General features: G+C 41.5%; 1 protein-coding gene across 1 annotated transcript in view; it reads right to left on the bottom strand.

Annotated features, from left to right (window-relative positions):
- The window catches only part of DNAH6 (dynein axonemal heavy chain 6), a 119,206-nt gene that overhangs the window by 77,998 nt on the left and 13,683 nt on the right, over positions 1 to 27,525 (bottom strand). The window contains exons 13-37 of the mRNA XM_053371332.1: positions 26,691 to 26,842; positions 25,325 to 25,477; positions 23,916 to 24,167; positions 22,223 to 22,351; positions 21,881 to 21,994; positions 21,246 to 21,389; positions 20,597 to 20,809; positions 19,299 to 19,391; positions 17,780 to 17,899; positions 16,931 to 17,111; positions 15,807 to 15,903; positions 14,475 to 14,670; positions 12,129 to 12,293; positions 11,601 to 11,714; positions 9,604 to 9,729; positions 9,363 to 9,518; positions 7,795 to 7,956; positions 6,732 to 6,869; positions 6,469 to 6,636; positions 5,686 to 5,834; positions 4,998 to 5,105; positions 2,923 to 3,478; positions 2,648 to 2,770; positions 931 to 1,113; positions 73 to 216 (exon numbers count right to left, since the gene is read on the bottom strand). Of these exons, the coding sequence (XP_053227307.1) occupies positions 73 to 216; positions 931 to 1,113; positions 2,648 to 2,770; positions 2,923 to 3,478; positions 4,998 to 5,105; positions 5,686 to 5,834; positions 6,469 to 6,636; positions 6,732 to 6,869; positions 7,795 to 7,956; positions 9,363 to 9,518; positions 9,604 to 9,729; positions 11,601 to 11,714; positions 12,129 to 12,293; positions 14,475 to 14,670; positions 15,807 to 15,903; positions 16,931 to 17,111; positions 17,780 to 17,899; positions 19,299 to 19,391; positions 20,597 to 20,809; positions 21,246 to 21,389; positions 21,881 to 21,994; positions 22,223 to 22,351; positions 23,916 to 24,167; positions 25,325 to 25,477; positions 26,691 to 26,842 (4,136 nt within the window). The remainder of the gene's footprint in view (positions 1 to 72; positions 217 to 930; positions 1,114 to 2,647; positions 2,771 to 2,922; positions 3,479 to 4,997; positions 5,106 to 5,685; positions 5,835 to 6,468; positions 6,637 to 6,731; positions 6,870 to 7,794; positions 7,957 to 9,362; positions 9,519 to 9,603; positions 9,730 to 11,600; positions 11,715 to 12,128; positions 12,294 to 14,474; positions 14,671 to 15,806; positions 15,904 to 16,930; positions 17,112 to 17,779; positions 17,900 to 19,298; positions 19,392 to 20,596; positions 20,810 to 21,245; positions 21,390 to 21,880; positions 21,995 to 22,222; positions 22,352 to 23,915; positions 24,168 to 25,324; positions 25,478 to 26,690; positions 26,843 to 27,525) is intronic.

The raw sequence follows: 27,525 nt of genomic DNA, 5'->3' as shown, positions 1-27,525 counted from the left end.
GCTCTTCCAGATTATGCTGCTCTCACAGTCACTATAAATGAAAATGTGTAAGCAATGTAGTATGCTTCATACCTTGGCATCGGGGTTATCTTCAAACTGCTGTCTTATAAATGTATCAAAACCATCCCAACAGTTCTCTGTTAAATTTCCACCAACTGACCACAAATAACAGAAAACAAAAGTCTGGCATACGAGAGAATTTAACCTAGATTGTTCCTGTACAAAGAAGAAAAGGAAAATAAATACTTTTTTAAAAAAAATACGTGTACTATTTCGCCCATATCAAATTAACATACAGAAAACTCCAGTAATCTGAATGAGGTAAATTTAAAATTCTCTTTCCTAAAAAATAATATGCTATTATACCTTAGCAGGTATAAGCGACATAGATATGGTATTTTCTATTTAACTTGATTTTAGAAATTTTCGTGTTTGAGGGTTTTTATGATGTGCTTATCATTTAATATATTTATGATTAAGAAACCTGAGCTGCAACAATTCTATTGAACTCTCATCCACAAGCTGGAGTTTCAGATGCCTGGTCAGATGCCCAGAATGCTTCTCAGATAATCAAAAAATATATTTTTAAACTGAGATTTTAATTACGGCCTCGGTACAGTATACCTGAAGGAGCATATCCATCTCCATCGTTCTGCCCAGACACTGAGGTCCAGGGCCGAGGGCCTTCTGGCAGTTCCCTCACTCCGAGAAGCCAAGTTACAGGGAACCAGGTAGAGGGCCTTCTCGGTAGTGGCACCCGCCCTGTGGAATGCCCTCCCACCAGATGTCAAAGAGAAAAATAACTACCAAACTTTTAGAAGACATCTGAAGGCCCATATAGAAATAGTTATTTAAAAGAATAACAGGATATTGATACTGATGTCTTCCCCCATAATCTACAGACACAAGGAGTAACGTAAATAGCTATACCATTGACATATTGGGACCTCCCTTCCCAAGGAGCAGTGATTCCAGTAAACAGCAGAGAGTTGTAACTTTACTGATGTCCACTTGAGATATAGCTTGCGAACACTTTTTGTGAACATATTTCAGGCCGCCTTCAACATAATGGCAAAACAAGTCAAACAAGTATGTTCGTGTTTCCTCATTGAACTAAAAAACAGAATAAATATTTGTACACAGTTACTATCTTATCCCACTTTGAGAAGTAAGTACAGCTCCTAAAATGAAAGCATATTTGACATATTAATCCGTATGTGAAACATACAATTCCCCCTCACCCCCTCCCTTGGATGGGCAGGGTTTGTGACACCGTGCGGGCTCCTGGGACTGGGGAGCCACCCACCTTGTTACAGGGAGGCCGTTGCTCCGCCCCCCATCTCAGCAGGCCTATGGGCAGCCAGCTGGGGGTGGGGCAAGGACCAGCAAAGGACCGATGCTCTTCAGCCCAGGCTCACTTGTTTTTCTTTCCAGGTTCACCTGCCCAACCCTCCCTACGTATAACATGGTCTTCTTTTGCAGGCTAACCTATTGCTTTACAGGCCAGCGGGCGCTGCTATGGTCGTAAGATGGTTGCTATATTCAGAACCAGGAAGGAATTTTCCTGCGTTGGCAGCTTTCGCCTTCCCTGTAGCATCTCGTCACAACTTTGATGGTTTTAGGCCTTGGTCGGTATTCCATAGTCTTATCTGTGAGTCAGGGGCAGCATATTGATGCACCCCTATGCGGCAGCATTTGCAGGGCCTGTTAAAGGGTTGATTGTGGGGGGTCACTGGCCCTACAGCGGCGGCATATAGGTCAAACTCCCGGCTAGGTGAAGTGGGAGGGCAGGCTTGGTAAGTTCATGCTTTCCAGTCCCCTCCCACAACACCTGATTGCCCTGCACATCCTCGGCCCCTGTCGGGCATGAGAGGGATACCTTCCAAGACCTAAGCCAAGGTTCCTACACCTGAAAATAAATAAAGCAGTGGCCTAATTTAAACCCAGGGGACGCGGGTGGCACTGTGGGTTAAACCACAGAGGCCAGGACTTGCCGATCAGAAGGTCGGCAGTTCAAATCCCCGCGACGGGATGAGCTCCTGTTGTTCAGTCCCAGCTCCTGCCAACCTAGCAGTTTGAAAGCATGTCAAGTGCAAGTAGATAAATAGGTACCACTCTGGCAGGAAGGTAAACAATGTTTCCATGTGCTGCTCTGGTTCGCCAGAAGCGGCTTAGTCATGCTGGCCACATGACCCGGAAGCTGTATGCCAGCTCCCTCGGCCAGTAAAGCGAGATGAGCACCACAACCCCAGAGTCGGTCACGACTGGACCTAATGGTCAGGGGTCCCTTTACCTTTTAATTTAAACCCATACATTGTTGTCATGTCTCATCTCTTCGGTTTGTGGTGGGCTCCAGGAACAGGGTTTTAGTGCATGGGCTTGCAAATCACTTTCCCCAGTATTGCAGTGCCCCATGCTGACCAAAGTGGAGCAAAAACAAAGCCACTGAGAAACTAGAGGGTCTGAGCATGTTTGAAAGCCTCCAGAAGCATTAAAAATATATATTTTAAAATACTGCTCCAAGAAGCAACCTTTGCCTCCTGTCCACAGCCCCAGTGAGGTTTCAGCACCACAGAGCGTTGGGTGTCAGTTAAAAAGAACACTGAAAGTTTTCCCTTTTGCTTAAAAGTGCTTTTGCAAAACCTACTCTGTCTTCAAGGCCTGCCATCCAAGTCTTCACATATGGGATCCACTTCAGTTCCTCAGGATCAATGTAGACCATTCCGCATCGGCTAACTGTAGCAGGTGAAGCAACCCTCAAGTCTTCCACCTGAAAGTCATGGATATTGCATATTTCTGCTTCAGTATATAAACTTAAAAAGCCACAAGCAAAGATGCAAATAAATAGTGTGATATCTTTGTTCCAGTTATGCACTGAATGAAGAATTAGAAAAAACATTTGAACTTGAGAAAGAAAAGTACCTCAAACATCATGTGAATGTACGGTGTGAGTTTGATTCTTTCGCTGTTAGCCAGGCAAAGCATCTTGTTATCATCCAAAACAGTGTTTAGGTTTTCAATCCATAAGGCATCCACAGGTCCATCGCTGATGATCCATTTATGATCTTCAGAGGTGTCAACCACAGCAGCTCGAACGCTAAGAGCCATCAGGCCATCTTTCCACTCCAAAGTTAAATTGTTAACCTCACCATATAGTTCACCCATTGTAATTGATTTAGGGTTCAGAACATATGTTTTAACAGGCTGGTAGAAAGGGTTTTCTTCACCCGCTTCATGCAACGCTGCAAGGCTATCTGCCAGAACCTGGTAAACTGTAGTTTTCCCACCTCCGGTTGGTCCAACGAGCATGACACCATGCCTTACCAGCATTGTTTCAAAAAGTTGTATGACTTTATGAACCATGGTATCTTCAGCCTGTAATCCTTTGGAAAGCATGACATCTATTATTGTTGACTGTAGAGTTCCATAGTCATGCTCTGGTATTATGACTCCAGGAAAGAGGTCAGATATAATCCCACTGAAAGAAGTGAAAGCAAAAGCTTTATTTGATTAAAGTATTTCTATCCCATCTCTCCTACCCTCAAGACAATACTTAAACAACGAAGCAGAACAATAACCCACATTTTATGCAGCAAAGAAGACAGATTTGAGCTTACCTGTGAATCCCCATTCTGTCCAGTGTGGACTCTACAATATATTCAGTTTCATCAACCGGTTTCCCCTTTACTAGGAGGTAAGTAGACTGTTCCCACCCTGGAACCACAGGAAAGGGGGATTCCTAAGTAAACTCAAATTCCCCCTTTCTTCCATGGATCCAGGATGGGGCAATCTTGCAAGTAAGTATGCATAAAACCAATGTACATCAACAGCAATGTACAGTGTGACTGAATTTGGGAGGTGCTGCCTTTGGGGAAAGGGACCTCCCAAAGGTAGCATCTGTTGATGTGTACGGAAGGTGTAGGACTGACTTCCACATGCTGACCCTGCAGTTTTCCATAGAGCAGAGATGGTTGTACTCTAGGGAGTAAGCAATACTACTCTCAGAGGTTTCCACTCTTTGGGAGTGATATCGTCCTTCAGCCGCATGGAGATGGTTAGAATGGGCTACTTTACTCAGAGGGAAGACTAGGGTTGATTGAAGGAAACAAATATGGCCTCGCTGGAGTCATTGGTTCTGGAAATGTAAACATTAAGCGTCCTCTTCCTTTTGCTTGGATGGAACGACTGAAGTCGGTAAGACAATTTGAACAGTGGAACCTGGAGCTGATCTCTGGAATAAAGGCAGAATCTGCCTTTGGTAGACTTAAACAATGAAAACAGCAGGATGGCAGAGTAACAGATCTTGCTAAATAGGAAGGCACGCTTGTAACTGTGACAACAGCTCCATCTGGTATGCAGGCTGAGACCCTACCTGCTTACAGACTGCCTCGCCAGAGTGGTGCATGCTCTAGTTATCTCCTGCTTGAACTACCGCAATGTGCTTTACGTGGGGCTACCTTTGAAGGTGACCCAGAAACTACAATTAATCCAGGATGTGGCAGCTAGACTGGTGACTGGGAGTGGCCGCCGAGACCATACAACACAGGTTCTGAAGGACCTACATTGGCTCCTAGTATGTTTCTGAGCACAATTCAAAGTGTTGGTGCTGACCTTTAAAGCCCTAAATGGCCTCGGCCCAGTATACCTGAAGGAGCATCTCCACCTCCATCACTGAGGTCCAGCTCTGTGGGGCCTCCTGGCAGTTCCCTCACTGCGAAAAGTGAGGTTACAAAGAACCAGGCAGAGGGCCTTCTCGGTAGTGACGCCCGCCCTGTGGAACACCCTCCCATCAGATGTCAAGGACATTTTTTATGTTATAAACAAGTAAGTTTAAGTATGCAAACTGTTGAAAATTGTTGTGTAGTTAATTTCTATTGTCATTTAATGATTATCTTATAGCATCCCTACTGGAAATAACGGAAGAATCATATTCACTTATGGAAAAATAAAGATTCTGCAATTAATTAAAGAAAACACTAATTTACTAAGAAATGTACCTGAACAAAACAGCATCATCTGTAAGAAATTTTGGAAGGTTGGAATCTCGTAATGCTCTTATTAATACAACATCCTCATTCAGATTCGGATTCTCCCTCTTTAGTGACCTACAATTATAGAAACATTTTTTAGCATATATTAACAGCATTATGATTACCAATAAAATTTATTTTTAAAAAATTGGTATGCATATTTTGGTTGGAGAACTGCATCATTAAATTTGCAGGAATGCAACTATGGAAAAATAACTGCATTTCAGTTTATGTATTGGTTTAGAGCATGTAGATTAAATAGGTTCACATTAAAACGTGAACAAATTTATCTCCCTGCCCCACCCCATCTCTAGCTCCACATAACCAGGAGCAGTCTCATTTCCTGCAGCATCAAGATATTTTCACATATACAGTCCACAGAGGTTTATCTCAGAAATTAAGAGAAACAATCAGTGCTAGAGCTTTAATGCCACAAAGAACTTTAAATTTTTAACAGACCATATCTGCAAAAAATTATAAAATTTAGATACAGTAGTAGTAGTGCGGCAGTTTTTTATTTAAAACAAATAGGACCAACAAATAAGATGTATATATTTCTAAGTTGGGTAAGTAAATAAAATGTTTTTATGTTGGGCATGTTGATAAGTGAATATCCAAATTAAAATTATAGCTCATGCAGTATGCAGATTCTTACCCAGCCATGACCAAAACAGATTTGACAGCTCTCATTCCAAAATCATAGTGGTCCTGTTGAGAAAGCTGCTCACTACACAGTTTGTACATCTGAGTCATCTTTCTTGCAAGTGTTTTACTTGATTCAAATCCTTCTGAATACAAAATAACCTAAAGTACAAAAAAGGTATGTGGTGTGTTCTTACAAAATAAAAGAAAGTTTAACTATCAGCAGAGCATCAGTAAGTGTACAATGTGACTCCAAGAGAAGGCTCAACAATATGCAGCTGAGATGGAACCATTGGTCTTATCTGAAAGGTATTTCTACCTGAGTGTAATGATGTGGGTTAGTGCTCCCCCTAGTGCAGGGGTCAGCAAACTTTTTCAGCAGGGGGCCGGTCCACTGTCCCTCAGACCTTGTGGGGGGGCAGACTATATTTTGAAGGGGGGGAAATGAATGAATTCCTATGCCCCACAAATAACCCAGAGATGCCTTTTAAATAAAAGCACACATTCTACTCATGTAAGAACACAGTGATTCCCGGACTGTCCATGGGCTGGATTTAGAAGGCGATTGGGCCGAATCTGGTCCCCGGGCCTTAGTTTGCCTACCCATGCCCTAGTGCGTAAACTAACTGTTGCAAAGAAGACATAATAATAGAAGTATGAAAAAGAGATCCTGGGGTGGTTTTTCCAAGGATGTTCAACTATCGGCCCCCTTAAAGACAACTGTTCCAGTTCGTTATTCCCATGTAATTTTCTGCTCTCAAACACTTTCTGCATAATCATATATATTAAAAGGTACCTCAGCAATCAAAGCATAGTTAGGAACCATCATTGAAAATGGCCTGAAAAGTGCTTTCAGATTGTCAGGTAATTCTGTCCTTCCAGCATAGCCGGGATTCATTGTAATGAAGGCTGCACAAGTCATCACCAATTTTATTTCACGTCCCTCAAACATAAACCGAGAGAGCTGTTTGAAAGAACAATTTAAGAACAATATTACATTGTGAAAATTATTAAGACCATGAAACAGAGCTTCTGTTATCCAGAAAACACAGAAATTACCTTAGCAGCTTTAGCATTCCTAATGGTTATCAACTGTTGAGCAATAACAGATAGAACTTCAATATCAATTCGGTTGAATTCGTCAAAGCAGCACCATGCTCCAGATTGCGCCAAGCCGCTGAAGAAACGTCCCATCATCTGGAACAATAGTTCATCCTAGTTAACATGTCTCAGTTATCTCTCTCCAAAAGCTGTGATTTCAGGCAATAAACTCTTAAGGCATAGAGTAAAAGGAGTGTATCTCTGTTGCTAACAAGCACTGGGTTATATGTCCTCAGTTCTCTCCTTCTGGTAGTGCAAGGCATGAACCAAATACTATATAATTCTGCTCTAAAACTGATATAGTTATACCATTTACTACAATGGTATGATGAGATCTGTAAATCATCAAACATAAAAATAACCATAATGACTCAGACAAAATATCATTGTTGTGGTTTGTGTAGCTTAAATATGGCTTAGCTGCACACCTGAAGGTGACCAAGCTCACAAACCATACTTGTGGCCAACAAACCGGGATTTGAAGTTAGCTTGGCTAATCTCTGCTTCAGTTAACTGTGGCTTATTGCTACATCTGAATGCTGTATCCTGCTTTAATGCTAGTTTGTTGTGTCTCTCTACACCTGCAGCCTGCCTGGTTATGGAGAAGCGAGGGAAGAGAGGACCATGAGCCAATCAAAATAGCTACCCTAAGTCCAGTGTGCCATGTGCAACATAGCTGGGTGCCCAGGGAATTTCATTTGGGATATATCCTCAAAAGATGCAACAGTTGCTAGTTAGTTTATTAGTAAGGGCAGTGTTGGTTGTGAAGACACTATTCCATTACAGTCATCTTGCCAACAGTCATTGGTGGTACAGTCCTACTGGGTTTTTTTAAGCACAGATTATATTTCCTCTCATAATCCCATACTTTACACCAACCATGAGCTCAGCATCCAAAGGTTATTGCAGTGTCTGAAAATATTATTTGTTAATGGAAATTACAAATTGCAGGAACTTCATCAGCTCCATTAACACGAAATGCAACAGAACAATAAAGGTGTTCACATATCATGCTCCATACCTTGTAATCCAAGCCATCTGAACAGTTAAATACAACACACTGGATGGCAAGCGCTTTTGCGAGGTCTTTGGTAGTTTCTGTTTTGCCAGTGCCAGCAGGTCCAGCTGGGGCTCCACCGAGGTCAAGTTGCAATGCTCCCATAAGGCAGAGGTAGCAGCGATCCTGAGTCAAAGTGTAGAAAGTTACATATGCATAGACACTGAACAGTGCTATGAAATTATGTCCTAATTAAAATAACACAATTGTACTGCAGTATAATCTTCAACAGTTTGCACATTCCGCTCCTAAAAGCTAATAGCTTTAGTACGTATGAATTAGATCACTAAAAAAAAGCTCAGCCATTGGGAACATAATTGACTGAAGACATCTGACATATGGCACAACACCAGTAGAAGCTATTTCCACATACTTTCTATCAATAATGTACAATCCTAAGTCACTATAGATCATGGTGTGCCAAATGACTTCTGGACCACCAGAAAGCTTTATGACTCTTGCCTCTACATTGCAACACCATGTAAATTAGGAGGAACATCTGAGGATGTGAACCAAACATCCAAGAGATAATCCTAGTCCAGCCCATTCAGAGGTGGGGGGTGTTTTTTGTTTTGTTTTTGCCAAACCCAATACCTTGAATTGGGCCTGACATTAAACTGGTAACAAGTGCTGGTCTTTAAAAAAGCTGGATATGAAGATTCTGACTTAAACACCTCAGCAATCAGAGAGTGGCATTGTGAACCAGCTGAAATTTCTGAATTTACTGTTGAACAGTGCTGAAACTGCTCAGGATTCATGCACCTTCAGTGACAGGCTTTCAGGACCAGGTAAAAATGTACCTTTTACCCACACTTTAGACAGATTTTAGATAGATTGTTTTGTTTGCTGTAAGTGTAGTGCTGTAGCTTTCTACTGCTGTTTTTAAATAAGTTATAAGTCACTTGCAGACCTTTTTGTATAAAAAGCAACCAACAAGCTTAAATAATAATAGCAAAAAAAGAGTTAATTCAAATAAATAATAATATTTAGAGCTTGTTCAAATCATAATTTAATATGAGATGGTTAACTTTGTTCAAAATTTTGTGCATTGTTCAGCTATAGGTGGGGGCTGCTTTTGTGGAGAGTTGAAGGAGACATGAAGAAGCCCTGATTCCACTAATTCACTTATTTTGTGACCTCACCATCTTACTGGTCAAAACGGGCTTCCAAGCTATTTGCTGTGCTTCACAAACCTGCAAGAGCAGGCTGAACAGACATACTAGTGAAGCAACAGAAATTAGTTCCACGGACAATGATGTCTCTACTGTGTCACCTTCAAATCTCTTAAAAACTATTATTAGTCTACAGCCCTAGAGAAAGGTAATCCTGAGTTGACAACTTATCCCTGCAATACCTTTCCCCCCCATAAGTGTACATGATGCTGTAACACATGTTTATATGTCTATACAGAACAGTTTTTAAAAGCAATGTTATGTAAAGGTGAACACTATTTGTTAGCAGTATCTAACAGAAAGTTCCAGTTTTCGCTTGCATTTCATACTACATGCATGAGGTTGAGGGCAAGGTCTTACCGTGAGTGGGGTTATCACTAATCTTGGACATGCACCCAAGTATTCGTAGGCATAAGTGTACTGGGATAAAGCCATTCTAGCTACACAGTTATCCAGGTCCAGGTCCCAATAGTAACGCAGTTGCCTTTGCCAATCAAAGTTGTCAACAGAATCTACCTTTACAGAGAATATACAATGTTTATTAGAGAATATATGTTTAAAATTGTAACTGCACAAATATCATTAAAAAAATTTAATGTACCTTCTGCTTTACAAGTTCGGTAACAATGTCTCTTGCATGCACATCTATAGTTATGAGTGCTGTTATGATGTTTCTGTGGAGCTTGGGAAGGATGCCACGAACTAGTGAAGCCAATGCATTTAATCTCTATGAAAGGAGAAGAAATACAATGTTAGGAAACATTTTGCTATTTTACTCAAGACAGTAACGTTTCAAAATAAAAGTGCTGTATCTACTGCTAATGTAAGTAGATTTGTTCCAAAAGGGGGAGAAGGTGGTTATGAATATTTTCGTCAGCAGTGGCAAGTGCATCCGGGGTCAGGTAAAAACATTTTACTGCCCAAGGCAAAGGACAAGATGCTGCCCCCATTTCAGAAATAGAAGATGACTGGATTAGCAGCTGAATGATATGACAGCATCCTCCTGAGATCAGCAGACCAGCTTAGGAGGTACAGGCAAGCTGTCTTCCAACATCCTGCCATCACTCCGTGTCCAACTTCTATCACAAGGGGTGGCCAAACTCACTCTGCCTACTGGAAAAGCCAGCCCCGTGTTAATCCTATTTCGACCATTTTTTTAAAGATCATTGCAACACCTATTAAGGAAGCACTGCTGTCACTCTGAACAGGCTTTGTTAGCTATCTGTGATGTCAGGACATAGCCAACTCAGATTGACTGGCATAGTGGTTTGATATCACATTCACAATATGACCCCTTACTGTCTGGGAAGTAGAAAGAAGCCCTAACCGGAGAAAAACAGACAACAGCAACAGACGGGAAGAACAATTTCAAAGAAAAGTCAGCACTTACATATTTAGGAATGAGAGGAACAGAATATTGAAAGAGATTAAATGTTATGGAAAGATAAAGTGTTGTTATTCTGAATAAGTCAATGGCTCTTTGAGCCAAGAGCCAATTTGGAAGAATAGTTTCGGAATGAAAAATACGTATTTTTTGAATCATCACCCGACATTACTGTACTTTGCACTAAAAATATCACACGTGGGCACTAAACCGATAAAAGGTGTCTTGTGGTAAAAAGGCATTATCCAGGAGAACTGAGTTTAATCATACTTTGTGTGTTAACTGGCTAACCCATTGCAAGGTGTGTGTGTGTGTGTGTGTGTGTGTGTGTGTGTGTACACACATACCAGAAACTCAGGATACCACTGTATGAATCTGATGGCATAAAAACTGTATGCCATAATACAGGGGTAGGCAACCTGTGGTCCATGGGCCACAAGTGGCCCACGGGGGTCGTTTAAACGGCCCCCGAACCAAGCAGACCGCTCGACGAACCCCCGCATGCTGTGCTAAACCGGCGCAGTGCGGAGCAGGGACTTGCTTCTGCGGTGCCGGAAATCACATCTGCGCAAATCCGATCTCCACAGGAGTGAACCGGCCCAGGCGAGGTAGCCTTGCCAACCCCTGCCATAATACATTTGTTCATCTTTAAGGTGCCACAAGACAGTGCTGGTTTTGCTGCAATAGACAGAGAGATCCTAACCACAGCCAGGGAGCAGCAGGAGACAGGAGAGTACCAGACTGACCAGGGCAGTTGTGCTGCAACATTAGGGCCCCTATCCCCACCAGCGGCACTTCTCTCCACCAGCAGAGGCTAGCAGGTGGAAACCTATGCAGCGTCTGCCTGAGCAGCATCATGGCCAGCTCCCAATGTCCCCTCCTCGTTCCTCCATTACCCCCACCCTTTCTAACCATGTGTTCCACCTGTATCACTGCACACTCCACTCAGCCCCCTCTCACTATTTGCCCGTACCTCCCCACTGCCAAAGCACATCCCTATTCTCGGGCGTGGTGGGGGAGGTCAAGCCATTGCCTCTCAAGGGCCCCCAATCCAAAAAACCCTTCACTCCTCAACATGAGAGGGCAGTTAGGGTTGCGCTCTCATGTGGAACCTGCTACCCGGGACAGTTAATTTGCCTTTTAAAATTATGTCAAACAGCTCCCTATGATCAGTTTTTAAAAAAAATCCCCCCACCCCCGGTATGAACACTAACGTCAAAGTTTTCCTTTTCAAATTCTTCCAAAGCTTCTAAATGATCCTGTTCCTCTCCTTCTAAACACTGAGTCAGATCACGGCACCACATGAGCTGAGAAATGGTCAGCACGACCTGTGTAAAAACAAAGCAAAAACAAGGCAGAATAAAGGTAGAGGCATCCACAGATGAGAACTGCTTTCATTAACACTGTGCTCCTCCTTTTGTTACATAAATCCACTTCGAATTTATGTTCCACAAGCATCTTCCTGCTTGGTGCTCTTGTTGAACAACTATTTTGCATGGCTCCCATTGATTTCAAGAGGGCTCATGCAGGAAGGTGATAGTCTTAGTCTGTGTCAAATGGTTCCCAGCTCTGGTTCAGTATAAAAGCAGCAGCATAAAGTAACCAGGTAAGCTCCAAGTAGAAGATACTTTGGAGATATATTGAACTTTAAGCCCATAACCAGTATGGCCTCAAGACAAAGAATTAAAGCTCCCTGCCCCCCCCCCAACCACCACCATAAAGCAGTAACTGAGCCTGGTTACCTGAGAAGGATGTCCAGCGACAACCCAATGTACTCTCTCCTTTGTCTGATAATCAGCAATGGCAGCTTTGCTCAGGCGTCGAAGGGAAGCGAACATTGCTTCTTCAACTTTACCAAGCCAGTCTTCAACATTTCCTCTGGCTTTAAGTCCTTTCCCTAAGCCAACCTAGAAAGGCAAATCTTGCACTTACTATGAGGGTAACTTAGTGCTTTTTTAACTGATTTCTCCTTAACTGATTAAAGACACAATGAACAGTCATTACAAAAACCTTTACGGAATATATTTTTATTATTTCAAATATATAGGTAACACTAATAATCCTATACCGTGAATTATAAACACTGAAAATTACTTTAAATAGTTAATCTTCTTAGGTACCAATAAATCATTACTACACCATTCTATTACATTCATCAAATTGTGTACTTCATAATACTTTCAAACTAGATTTAAATTTTTTAAATCACATGAATAGATAGGTGTAATGGGAATTGGGGGGTTGCTCGTGCATAAGTTGCCGCCACTCTCGGCGAGGTTGCCTGGATAAACCTTTCCCTGGCTGAACAGTCCTGATTCCGCGTCTGTCTCAGTCACTGGCAGAATCCGTCAGTGGGCGTTTCCTGAATTTCTTCCAACATAAAAGTTCCTTGACGGTAGTCTCCGCCTAGCCTCCCTGCGCGGAAGTCTTCTGCGCAGGATGGGTGTGGGCAGTGGAGGACCCGTACTCTCCTCGCTAGTCTCTGGTGAAGAGTCCTGGAGCCAACTCTCCGAAGCCCGCCTCTGCCCGCCTTTCTCCCTGGTGTAACGCTGATTCCCTTCCCCGGTCGCTGAGTCCCCTCCTTTCCTGCTGGGACCTTCTCCGGCATCGCTTGGGAGCCCTTCCTCCACTCCTGGCTGCGATGGCAGTTCCCTGACAATAGGCAATGTAGATATTCTACCATTGGTCTCCAGACTTCATAATAATAATAATAATACTGCTGTCTTCTCTCTGATATGTGCTTAGACTCCAACTCTCTTTTAACCATTCTAGATTTTTTTGGGGTCTGCATCAAGTTTCTTCCTTTTAAAAAGCCCTCAGAACTGCAAACATTTTCTTTTAATCAGCATCTGCCTCATCAGTTTCTCAGGTTATTTGCAATTTTATTATCACACCCTGCCCCCATTCTCCATCTCATGGCTCACTACTGGGGCTTTCTTTCCCAGAAATCCATCAACCTTTTCCTGTTTATCTGTCTCTCCTAGGTCCTCTTTGCCTTAAAGAATGTCGTCACCCATTTTGCCCAATTTGCTCCTTTTTCCCCTCCTAGTTTCCCCTCCTCTATTACTTTCTGTGGCACTTTGAACAGGGGTGGATTTAAGGCAGCGCAACTGGTTACACCACACTGGGCCCCGAGCCCAGGGGATGCCGCAGGACATCGCAACTATCAGGTAGTGAACTGAGCAGAACTGAAAGCAAGAGGAAACTCTCCCACATTTCACAGTATTCTGGTGCAACCAATAAATTGAATCCAAGATGGGGCTATGCAGACAAAGAGGGGGAGCTATGAAGAGAGGATATCCAAAGCAGGGGTTGCTAAGGACAGGGTGTAGGTTTACTTACTTTATCCAGCACAAGTGAACTTTTGCCATTCTCTCCTATGGGAAAAACTAAAATGTTGGACATGGAGATGGCACTGCACTGACAGGTAAACCTTCCCCTACACTTGACCCTAGGCTGCCTGGGTCACAGACACAGATTCTACAGGAGTGTCCTCTTCTTCTTCTTTGGCGATCACTCATAGCCGAGTAAGATCGTCTTCCATGACCACGGTCTTAACAGTGAGTGAGTAGGTGACTGTGGAGGCCAATTCTGGATCCGCACGTTCTTCCTCAGTGGGGACATAGGTTTCGGGGTGGGAGTTGATCAGTGAGCTGGTTCCATAAACCATCATGGCAAACTATGGGTTATGGCTTATCATAAACAAAAATGATGTTCCTGTTTTGCTCTGCCCTGCGAGCAACAATCAATGAAACTTGTGGTTTGCTTCTTGCCAAAAAAAACCTTGAGCGGAAGGTAAGGTTGATTCTTAAGTTTACTACTTATGGTTTATTCGGAGAAAAACCACAAGGACTGGTTCACACATCATGCTAAATCAAGGTTTGCTGCTCACAGCCCCAGGCAGGGTGGAATAAAAGCGGAGTGATTCAGAAGCACACACTGTTATGCTGCTTGCTCAAGTCATAAAATTCATCTTATCATAATGTGTATGCATTACATACAGAGGAGCAATACTCTTCCTCTCCCTCTCTCTCTCTCTCTCACACACACACACACAGGCATTTTGCTTGAGTTAAATAATTGCTTACCCTCTCACCTTCTGGTGACAGCATTGCTAAAATATCATTGGTAAGAACCTTTTCTTCTCCTTCAGCTGGAGCCATATAGGCAAATTCTAGTTTAGCGATTGAATCAAAGCACTTCCTTAAGTGAGGCTGAACAGCTTGAGGATTGCGAGTCTGAGCCAAAATCTCCAAGAGCTCATCATTGGATAAAAAGTAAAATCTGTTTGTAGATAATTTTGAAAGTATTAAAAATGCAACTATTTTTTCAGAAGTATTTTCATCTGCTAAATTTCAAAATATATTCTACACTGAAGTTGTGAGCATAATTTGAGGCAGCAGACTTAATTTGTCTTAAAGCAATTTCATTCATTTCTGTAAAACATGCTTTTCTATATATGTATTTTTAAAAGCCTGTGGATTAAGTAATTAAGCTGTGCACTATTTCAACAAGCACAGTAACAAAAGAGTCATGGGCAGGGAATAAGTGGGACTAAAACCAAGAGGAGCATGATGAGGAAGTAGAAGACTTGAAACTATAAAACAGACAGATAATCAACAGAAAAATAACAGCGGTTTCAATAAATAAATATAGGAACTTAAGAAAAGCTTGAGGCGAAAATGATGACAAAGGACCTTCCTTGCCCACTACAGACATGAACAGTGAAATAGCACAAATCCAAACCTGAGTAGGAGGAGATAGGATATAAGAAATGCATTCAGGTGATCTGCTCTAGGTGAAGACAGGAAGTGCTTCAAGGGAAGTGAAAGCCAACCACTTCCTTTGAAGCTACAAAGTTCCTTCCCTCAAGAGGCGCCAAACCCACCTGGACACACACAACTTCCAAGAGAGAACTTGCATTATTCCCTGGTTTAAATCAAGGGTGGGGAATATGTGGCCCTTTAGATGTTGCTGGACTTCAACTCCCATCAGCCCTAGCCAGGATGGCCTATGATGGGAACTGGAGTTCAAAAACATCTGTAGAGCCACAGGTTTAACAACCGTGGTTTAAATCAAAAAGCTACAAATAAGATCCATCCAAAGTTAAGACTTAACACTTCCATGTAAGTCTATGGGATTCAAATGTGCTTAATTCTGATGGGATTGCACCTCTAAGATTATACTGAATAAAGATTTATGCAACATCCAACATTCCCTTTTCTCTCTTCCTCCCTGTAGCAGCCTCCCCCCACCCCATACAAATCTGCTCCAGGGAGTCCCCTAGCCCTGAGTGTTGCTTCATGGGTAGGAGAGGAAGGGAAGATCTTATTGTGGTAGCAGAATCCATTGGACATTGCAGTTGGATATCACCCAGAGTGTAGATGGTTTAATTATATTCTTATTGATTCTTAACTAACCTGGGGAAGATTACTCTCTTAGATTCCAAATAAGCTTCCAGGCACTTCTGAATTTGATCAAGAAGTGCATTGTTATTCTGGAAGGACTCTAAAAGGCCTGTATCAAAGAAACAATAATTAATAAACTTGCAGAGTGAAAATGGAATGTGTAACAAACCTAACAAGGAGTAGACAGCAAGAAGGAATGAAAAACAACTGCTCCAGGCCAAGGCAGGAAACGGATGGGGGGGGATGTCTAATGGACAAAGACCTGTGTTTCCTGTCTTTAGGTACAAGAGGAAGGCTTGCCATACATTCACCACCTCTGCAGAAACAATAATTTAATAAGCTTGCACAGTGAAAATAGAGAGTGTGTGTGTTTATTGGGAGGAAAAAAGGAAAAGATGGTTTGTAATATACAGTGGTACCTCGGGTTAAGAACTTAATTCGTTCTAGAGGTCTGTTCTTAACCTGAAACTGTTCTTAACCTGAAGCACCACTTTAGCTAATGGGGCCTCCTGCTGCCGCTGCGCCACTGCTGCACAATTTCTGTTCTCATCCTGAAACAAAGTTCTTAACCCGAGTTAATATTTCTGGGTTAGCGGAGTCTGTAACCTGAAGCGTATGTAACCCGAGGTACCACTGTATAGAAAAGCTTCCAACTTTATATACTATCTTTGAAAACCAGCTGTTTAAGCTACAAAGGCACAAGTGTCGGAACAGCTGGAAAACAAGCCAAACCTTGGAGAAACAAGCCACGGTTTGTTGGACAATCTGTGGGACAACTTGTAGTTAACTCATGCTTTGTTAAACAAACCATGGCTTAGTGTTATGTGCGAACCAGGCCAAAAAGTCAGAAGAAAGTTGCATATAAGCGAAGAAAACAAAATGGCAGGAATAAAATAAACCCTGGAAATAGATCCTACATTAAGCAATACATAAGTGTCAGTCAAATGAAATATGAATTCAGAGGGACAACCCGAGAGGTGTGTGTGTGTTTGTATGGGCCTCAGGCATTGCAGCACATGGCTTTTGAAATCATACTACAAGCTTAAGATACAGTAGGTGTAATTTGCATTTTCCAGCTATACATAACATTGTTTTGTTATGGTCAAGCATAATACAAATTTTAGATCTATTAATACCTGGCTGAGTAGCTGCTCGGAGGGCATTAGGCAGACGATTAACTTTTCTCATAATTTCTTTCCAGGACTTGTCCACCTGCAGGAACATCTTTGCTTCTGCAGGCAGCTGCCTTTGAATATCAGGAGCACTGAAAATGCTTTCCAGATAGAGCCAGTTCCTCTGGCATGTCAGCCATTCTTCCTACATCACACAGGGGGTAGTGGATCAGGCCAATAAAGACAATTACAAGAATGTCAAGGTGTTGTTGTTCTCTGGAACACATTTCTATCCTGTTCCTAAATAATCTCTTCTATTCTGGTATCCTTTTTGAAGGCTGCAGTATGCTATATTGATGTTTTTAAAGAAGTACTATTCATCATTCCTCCAACAACATACAAGTAATTTGTAGAAGCAAAAAAAATTAAATAAATCTGAATACCATATTTAATAAGTAAAATTGGGATGATTCTCCCCCCAAACCCTGCAAACATCAATGCTGAGCTGCAGCTCCCACTTCAGTATCATCTCCAAATAGCACTTTCACACTTTTCTGTTAACTCTTCGCAGATTTAAATAATTCAGTGTCTTTTGCAAACACTGTTGCTGTCCTACTTACATACTTTTGCAGGCCATTACTGAATAAACCATAAAGAATCAATATTGCTTCTATAGATGGATATGAATTACATGATCATCAATAATCCTTCCTACCCAGGTATGTTACTATCACCAAGTTGATATTTGAACACTCTCTTGTCAAAGGTAAAGGGTAACTTCTAAGAAACAGTAACATATTCCAAGATTACTTTTCCTCTTTTATTGCTAACACTAAAGGCAATGAGCATGTTTTTAAATAAGGTGACACTCACCAACGTCTGACTGAATAAAGAGAGTTGCTTTTGCCATTCATCAACTCGCGCCTTGAGAGGGCCTACATATCGTGAAGATGCTATTGTTGCCACATTGATCATACTGTCATCTAGAATGACCTTGAAGGAAAACAATAAACAGAATTCTCAATTTTGACAACTGAGTTCCCAGCAGTAAATGGCTAAATACAAGGTATGAAAATTGTTCTCTCAGTCTCACCAATTAAAATGTGTTCTCACCAATTAAAATTAGCCCAGACTAGTTTCCCAGCTAAAGTGTTAGTTGACTGATCTACTGGTTAAATCAATTAAAGCTGCAGCCCTAATCTTTTCAAAACCACAGGAAATTAACTCCTCCCCCTATAATCTCTTAGAAATGCCAGTCCATAGATAGACTTTCATATCTATATGGAGAGCCACCAACTCCAGAAAAGATATGTTGCAGCTTCCTATTGTTGCAGACCAGAAACTAATAAAGTTTTTTTGCAATATTAAAATGTAACACTTAAGTAAAACACTTTCATACTCAAACAAAGTCTCTGCAACAGGTCTGTTAATGAAATCAAAACTTGAATCCCAATCATAATAGATATGTGCAGTTGCAACAAAATAATGATTTGTGTCAACATAGCTACAATCATGACATGCTTGTTTAGTGGGGCAAGCCCATTCTGTTACTTCTACTTGACATGGGAATATCAATATTAAAAATTTAATACCAGATTTTAGGCATGTAGTGTTGGACAGACATGGCATGAATCAACTTCATGCTAGTCCAAATGCTTTGAACATGCACATGAAATTGTTCTGTTGTGCCATAGTGTGTTTGGCCAGCATAGCAATGTCAAAGTATGTTGCCCTGTATAGGGAAGTTTTTAATGCTTGATGCTTTATTATGCTTTTACAATTGGTTGGAAGCTGCCTAGGGTGGCTGGGGCAACCCAGTCAAATGGGTGGAGTGATACTAATACTAATACTGATGATGATGCCATAGGGACATGATATCTTCGTATGTTGGCTCATGATGCCAGCCAGTGTTTAGAGCTGGAACTGAAGTTACTAAGCACAAACCATTTGATCATGGCAAATTTAAGCACTTGTAAGCCCAGGAATTTCAACCAGAGAGCTAAGAACATGCTCATATCTGTCCCACTGATTTGAACAAGCCAAACTAGCTGCTGTAAATACTTCTCCCCCCCCCCATGTATATGCACTATTCACATACAAAACAGGCAGTAGAATGGCTCTATTTTAAAAATGGGAGTCTGTAGAGGAAGGGACTAAAACTCTTCCCTGCCTCGCACCAACACATTGCACTCTGTTGCTGGAAGTTTTGAAAAACCCTGCTTTACTTGTGAAAAACCATACCATATCTTGTCATAAATTAAAATTAAAATTAAAAAATTAAAAAACCTGCTGAAACAAAAATATGATTTTTAAGCATTTTGGGGTCTTATGGGCAGAGAGTTCTGTAAAATTATGAGCTTTAAAACTGACAGCTTTAAAAGCAGTTCCTAACCTGAATGTCATCTGTGCCACCCAGGATAAAAACATCTTTTGAATCGCGATGAGGAAGAACAATAAATTCTGTCAATTTCCAAGAATCATCCACCTGGTGGGGGGGAAAGTCAGTTTATATTAGCATTGAAAATAAGTTTGATAAACTGAGTTAAACCAGCAGTTTACTCAGTTTATTTATTCAAACCAGTAAAACGGGGCATCCCAATACCCTGGTATTTGCAACGTCTACTGAAAATCTGTTGTTCACATATTTTCTATACCAAGCAACATTTATTCATTATTAACATAACTGAAAGAAGCAAATGGCCTTTTTCTAATTAGCATAGAAGGTCGCCAAGTTGGGATCTGTTTCCCACTAGTGGTTGAAACAAGAAAAACAATTGTTAAGGTAACCCAGTTCTGTTTTCTGCCTTCATTGAAGCAGACTTGGTTTTCTTGGCTCTCCATCATTTCTTGTTCTCCTCAGGCCAGTGTGTTTTCTCTTTATGATTTGTGTACTTTGTGTGTGTTTTCTGCGCTTTGCTTCAGTGCATTTTGCCTAACTTAGCCAACTTACTTAGTTTACCTTAGCTCTTCTGTTTTCCCTTTAACATTTCTCTTAGTTTTGTTTTCTTTTCAAATAGCATCATGTCATTTTTTTTGCCTGTGTTTGTCTCATTAATGTGATTATATTGACACTTTGTGCCTCCTCTGTACTTCAAAACAACAACAAAACTGTCCCTTTTCCCTCTGTGTACGCTACCCCTCTGTTCTCCTGCTATCCCTGTATTCCTCACTACTTTAGCAGAGGCTACTCCATGTCAGCCAACCCAAGCTATTTATTCATGGGGAAAACACAACACTCCAGGTCCATCACAGCCTTGTCAGGCACATGAGTTGCACCAGTCTCTGCAAATGGTGGCAAAGGCCCAGAGAGTTCAGTAAGTGTGCTCTGAATCGAGGATTCAGTAAATGAAATATAGATAATTTATTTACTTGTCATCAGTCCAAGAGGGTGTGGTGAAGAAAAAGAAGAAGAAGAGTTTGGATTTGATATCCTGCTTTATCACTACCCTAAGGGGTCTCAAAGCAGCTAACAATCTCCTTTCCCTTCCTCCCCCACAACAAACACTGTGAGGTGAGTGAGGCTGAGAGACTTCAGAGAAGTGTGACTAGCCCAAGGTCACCCAGCAGCTGCATGTGGAAGAGCGGGGACGTGAACCCGGTTCACCAGATTACGAGTCTACCACTCTTAACCACTACACCACACTGGGGGTGTGTGGGTGTGGGTGTTTAAAGCATCTGATTAAAAAGTACCTTTCTGAGAATTGCCTCCAAGGAAGCTTCTCCTGAAGCTTGTCCAGAAACATCTTGAATCTCCTGAGAGTAGTCAAAAGCATTGATCTGAACGAGTCTCTCTAAGGTTAGCGGGTTTTCCATATCTATCAGCTGTGCGCCAACTATTTGTTCTATAATAGCCCAGTGCCTGGGTCTCAAACAAGGGTTTCTAAGGTCTGTGATGGCAGGAACCTGAAAGAGTAAGGTGCACAGAATTTTAGTTTAATGTTTTCTTGTTAAAAATGTGCAGATGATCAACAAACTGCCTATACTTTCACGATAACACGTGTTGCACAAGTAGTCTCTGTGGCACGTCATAATCTTGTTGCACTATTATATAAACCTATGATTTTTATAAGGAACCAAGAAGACTAGAGAAACAAAAAGGCCCCATCAGAGGACGGCTGAGTGATTCCAAAAACTCTAGTCTAGATAGATATTTATACTAATGAAATGGCCTATAACCTTTTGGCCTTATTACACTATTCATTTTGACAACTCTTCCATTTTGTTTTAGGTTGCATGATGATGTTATAAGTAAGATGCAATCTGAAATGTTCGTTTGAAAGGGATCCTTAACAAAATTGCATATTTTCTCCCTTGAAATACACCTGGAAGTCAGTTGTACCTTTTCTTTCATTCTCTCCACTTTCTCCTTAAGCAGCGGCACAACATTATTAGGTGGCAAGCCCTTTTCCAGCTGATTGACAAATTTGGCATACTTGGAAACTTGAGAATTCAGGTTTTCTGGATCCAAGCTATCAAATTTAGCCTGTGGGAAGAGAGTGTACAAAAGGATTGCTTAGTCTACGAGGAAAACTCAACTTGTTTATTGTAAGATATTTCTTTGAGAATAAAGGGAGGGAGTTAAATCAATACCAAGCATGACAGGCACAAAAAAGCCAAGTTCCTACATCTACTTAGCCAGAAGTAAACTTGACTCTATTCAATGGTACTTATTACCAACTGAATGTGTGTAAACTTTGCAGCTTTAGAGAACAACTCATATATTCTGCTTTCTCAGGCCTAATATAGTGCACCACACAGATCCATCATGTGGCCCTGACCTCACAGCTCCCCAGCAACATCAGTGCCGGGAGAGCAGCTCTGCCTCATTTGTAAATAATTACTGCCTTTTACTTACTCAACACATAAATAGCCATCTCTTTACAAAAGCCCCAAAATCTTTTTTAAAACAATATTCATAATTGTAGTGCAGGTTCTTTATACTTGATCATCTCAAGAGCAATGTATGCAATTTACCTCCATCCACTCGTCTTCAAGTACTGACCATTCAGACAGAGAATCCCATAACAGTTGTTTCAATTTCAGCTCTGCACAAACTTCCTCCAAAGCATCAAATCTTGTCATTTCCACCTTCGAGTGAACGGTAGGGTGTAAATAACAATACAGTAACAATAATAATAGAAAATAGCCTTATTCTGTATATTATAAAACGACTATCATATCTTTGAAGAAAATACCCTAGATATAGCCCTAGACATAGATATAAACATAGATATAACTATAGATATAGATAGGGCTCATTCTCTCCCCACACCCATTTCATCCTCACAACAGACATGGAATTGCAAACCAATTCACCTTGAAATTCTTCTGATAGGATTTATAAGTAAATGCACGTTTCTGTAGCTCATCAAGAATAGTTTGCAGCTCTGCTAGAACTTGTTTCACTCTTTCTTGGTCTGTAGCTATATCCAAAATCTGAGGATCCTGTTAAAAATCAAGAAGTTGCTTTACCATTTAGCTTTAATAAAAGTTTAAATAGAAGCGCTGCATGTCAAACTATTACAGTTAAATCCAGTAGAGCATATGATCTCTAACATGCAGTGCTATGCATATGCGATGAGTTCCTTTTACCCTTTCTAATCTCTACTGCAACATTTCTCTATATTAACTGCTCCTTTAATACATAGGTAAATAGTTGCTTAACTAAGCTAATAGTGGAGGGCTTGGCCTCAGTAACTGTTCACAGGAAATAAAAGCGTTTAAAGTGCCCTTTTGCTGTGTTTTGGGTTTTCCATCTCAATGGGCAGAGCTCATGTTGCTGGCCATTCAGTTTTTGCCGATTTGAAAATACACCCTCTGTTCAAATTTATTGGTTATGTTGGGGCCATGAATATTTTCCTTTCATTCTCTGCACGCCACAAGTTCATAAAATATAATTTCAAATTATGTCAAAGCCCATTACAGTACTTACTCTATAATCCAGAGAACTTTGTGGAGTTAATTTATGGCTAATGAGCTTTGAAAATATTTATTCAGTCATTCGATTTATATACCACCCTTTATCCCAGGGCAGTGAACAACATTAAAAACATAATTTATGTGGCATAGTAATAAAAACACAATACACATAATACAGAATAATAAAATGATCATAATAACAGTTCCCCCATAGATTATTTAATGGCCAAAGTCCTGGTTAAAGAGGAATGTTTTTGCCGAGTGCCTAAGGCCATGTAATGATGGCGCCAGGTGAGCCCCTCTGGACAGAGCACTCCACAGATGGGAAGCCACCACAGAAAAGGCCTGTCCCCATGTTGTCACCCTCCGAACCTCTCGGGGAGGGGGGACGTAGAGAAATTACAGGTATAAAATAGAGAACATGTAGCTATAAAGAGTCAATACAATGTACAGAACAATAAAAATTAAAAACATAACTGTGACTGGTGAAGTATAGATGTTGCTTGTGACATCTCCAATATTAAGAAATAAATACTGTATGGAGTGATGGGTGTACTGATCACTGATCACAAAACAAAACATCAGTTCATTGAGAATGGGGACAGTGCGAAACATGCCTCGTCCAGGCAAGAGGAGAATCCATCAGGGAGAAGGCAAATATCCCTCCATTGCAATGCATGAGTCGTTGGAGGTTTGTGTAATACACCATTGTTGGTTATAAATGTTATAAACCTTGGCGTTCTTGTTGACCCCTGACACACCTAAAACTGTCTTATACCAAGTCCATTGGTCCAACAAACCCACTGCTGACTACTCTGGCTGGAACTGGTTTTCCCAGTTCCTAGGCAGGGGTCTTTCCCAGCCTTGCTTATCTGACAGTTCCTTTTATTTGGAGGTGCTAACGACTGAACCTGGGCTTCTGCAATCGAAGCATGTGGCCTGCTACTCAGCTGGGGATCTCGTGTACTGTACTTTCAGTGCACAGTGCTGGAGAATGTTGGTAGTGGCAAATCACTAGTAAACAATACCAGAAATCCATAATGGCAATTCTATAGGATATAAACATGGGGGAAAATTATTGTTTCTATACCTGAGCAAGGTGTTTGACTTCTTTAACTTCTAAATTTAGTTCCTGGACATCTAGGTCTAGGAGCTGGCAGAACCTAGCAATGTTGGCATCTCTTTCACCCACAGATTTGTCAATTGCATTTCGGACAGCAACGATGGATGGTTTCAAACTCGAAAACAAAGCAAGATCTTCAGGCGGAGTTGGCACTGCATAGAGTTCGATAAGCTGATACATCTTTGTTACGACTTTTGAGTCAACTTCAAGTGTTTCAATCTGAGGGGGGAAATCAGTTAATTCTTTTGAAAATGTGCTTCCACAGAAAATCCTCAATACTGGTGCTAATATTCTAAATTGCCACAAAATGTTACATTAAAAGCAAGAGGAAAAACTGGCACAAAAGTCAACTCTGGGTTCTTTTAAATAGTATACAGGTAAGTAATTTTTCCTACCATCTGTACAAAAGTCAGGTCCCAACCTTCTGTGACATTCAAATATGACCAAAGACCGGAATCCAGAACAGGTGTATGCAAAAGAGAGGAAAGGGCTATGCTGACAGCAACAGGGATGATTCGCAATGGCTAGAGTTGCCAAAGACATCAAGTAGGGTAAGTTTCCACCATAATGGTGCTCTCCCATATAACTAAATATTAGCCTTTCCCCCTGAAAGCAGGGACCTGCCTGACACTTGTGACCTGGACCTACACATTGCATCCAGCAGGTATCTATGCAGGTATACAAGCCTTATGGTGGGCACTTTGCTAGTTCCTTATACTAGTAAGTTTCTAATGCCACTGCTATTTGCAGGGCAGGAAGGACACATCATGCAATAATCATACATTTTGGGGAAATAAGGTAAAGGTAAAGGGACCCCTGACCATTAGGTCCAGTCGTGGCCGACTCTGGGGTTGCGGCACTCATCTCGCTTTATTGGCTGAGGGAGCCGTCGTACAGCTTCCGGGTCACGTGGCCAGCATGACTAAGCCGCTTCTGGTGAACCAGAGCAGCACACGGAAATACTGTTTACCTTCCCGCCAGAGCGGTACCTATTGATCTACTTGCACTTTGACGTGCTTTCAAACTGCTAGGTTGGCAGGAGCAGGAACCGAGCAACAGGAGCTCACCCTGTCACGGGGATTCGAACTGCCGACCTTCTGATTGGCAAGTCCTAGGCTCTGTGGTTTAACCCACAGCGCCACCCGAGTCCCTCTTTGGGGAAATACACAGTCTCAAATTAAACGCAATGCCTTGTACTGCATTCTTATTTCTTAAGGGAAATTGAATGGAGCACTGGGCTCTCACTTAAACTATCTATATAGCTAGCTAGGTAGATGAGTCCAGAAGGAAGCAAAGCACAATTCTTTTCCACTGTTGTGATAAGTATTTTCCAAGATGGTAAATGCTACCTAGTAGGAGCACTATAGTGAACTAACCCGATCTTGTATTTCATCGAGGAACGTCAAGCTAAAGACATATTCTGTTGTTGTAGATGGATAAAACTCCAGTTTAAATTTAGCATCATTTGCCTCAACAAGAATGGCAGTAACTTTTTTCTTTGCAATTACAGGAAGCATTCCATTGATAACCTGGAATAAAAAAAATAATGTCAATTTCAGCAGAGAATGAAAGTTTCATCAGGGCAATGATGTCTAACTCACAAGAATCAGTTTCTTAGTCAAGACTTTGCACCTTGCAATACATCCATTATTTTTATTTTTTATTTTTATTTACATCAGGGGTGTACCACTTAACATATTTAAAATGTCTGTAAGTGGTGTACGGAAAACTGAAGCAATTAACAGCTCGCTTAAACAAAAATATTACAAAATACAGTTATGTATAAAAATGTTACATCATACAAAGGTAAAGGGGTTGCGGCGCTCATCTTGCTTTAAAGGCCAAGGAAGCCAGCGTTTGTCTGCTTCTGCAGACAGTTTTTCCAGGTCATGTGGCCAGCATAACTAAGCTGCTTCTGGCGAAACCAGAGCAGTGCACGGAAATGCTGTTTACCTTCCTGCCGGAGCGGTACATATTTATCTACTTGTATTGCGTGCTTTCGAACTACTAGGCTGGCAGGAGCTGGGACTGAAAAACGGGAGCTCACTCTGTCGCAGGGATTCAAACTGCTGACCTTTCGATCAGCGAACCCAAGCGGCGCAGTGGTTTAACCCACAACGCCACCCGCGTCCCCTCATACAAAGTTACAAATACATATAAAATTGATATCAATTCATTTTCCTTCTGTCATGCCCTTCCTCTCTGGGTTCTCACCCATCGTCCAAACAAACTCTCAGTCTCAAAATGAGAAGAGTTCCTGGGGGGGAAACAGCGGTCCAAAGGGCATCCGAAGTATGGGAAGAGCCCCCAGTTCTTTGTTCACCCTCTGCCCCTCCTCTTCCATGTCATGTGCTAAACAAAAAAAAACTTAACAAAAAACTCAAACAAAGCAAAGCCATGATCAGCCAGGATGAGATTCTGAATTTGGTTATTATATTTCTGTAGTATTTTCTCTTCGTGTGGGTTTTTTTTCAGCTGACATCGGTGATTTTCAGCAATCTGTGGCTCAACTGTCGTCAGTATTCTCCAAATCTGGAAGTCATTATGGCCAGGTTCTTGTCAGGCCTTTTAAGGTTTTCAAACATCTTTTGTTTTTGTTTTTAATTTACAAACTAATGTATTTCAACACATCGGAACCATAACCTGAGGAAGCAGAAGCCACTATCTTACATTTGTACGGCGCCATTTCAATGCCAAATTGAGGCCTCCCAAGTTTGGTATTAAAGTGACTGATAGATTTACCTCCAAACAGCGCTTTGGTGATGGAATCAGTTTGTCTTTCAGCTTTTGTGCATCTATGAGGAATAAGCCTATGTTCCTCTTCTGTTTAATGGCCACAGCTTCTTTGTGTTGCCTGTGATACTTCTCCAGTTGTTCGGCAAAGAATTTAACATCTGTTTATTATATACAAGATGTGTAATATCGTCATTACATTTTCAGGTGCTTTAGAGAAACATTTCCCCAGTTGTCTTCTACATTCAGTCGGGGTGGGTGCAATATCCTGACCGCCATCACCCCATTGGCAAAAGAGGAATGGTAGGAACTTATTATTTTATTAAATGTGTATATGGTCCTTTATCTGTAGATCTCAGGGAAGTTCACAACATAAAAACTTGTCATGAATGTATATTTCTTCTAATTGGTGAGTGGAGGGCATCCAAAGTGAGTTATCTCCTCCCGCTTGCTCTACAGGCAGGGCTTGTGCAAATTAAGAAAGCTTCCTCCCTTTTGTGTGCAGGGAGCCCCTCGTAGCCCTGATACAATATGAAGTTGAAACATAGAGAAAGTTTGAACAACTCCCAGCTCCATGTGCTTAGCATGGGTATGAGAAGTAGAAAAGAGCAAGAGGAAAGCTCCCCGAGTGCTATTGGAACAAAGGAGGAAAAAGGTAATGTGGGGCCCATGCCTCACTTGCAACAGGGTTCACGACTTAGCTCAAGGCAAATACTCTTAGCCAACCTCTCCTCCACCAACCCCGCATTTTAAAAAAAATATGGGGACTCCCTTTCCATATTCATTAAGTGCCAGAACAACAGGGGACAGAAAAGCTCTGGGAGCAGGGGGCAACTCCTGCCAG

This window comes from Podarcis raffonei, chromosome 17, assembly GCF_027172205.1.
Source record: "Podarcis raffonei isolate rPodRaf1 chromosome 17, rPodRaf1.pri, whole genome shotgun sequence".
Taxonomy (NCBI): Eukaryota; Metazoa; Chordata; class Lepidosauria; order Squamata; family Lacertidae; genus Podarcis; species Podarcis raffonei.
Note: the sequence above shows the minus strand (reverse complement) of the source record. Positions and strands in the feature narration are given on the sequence as shown.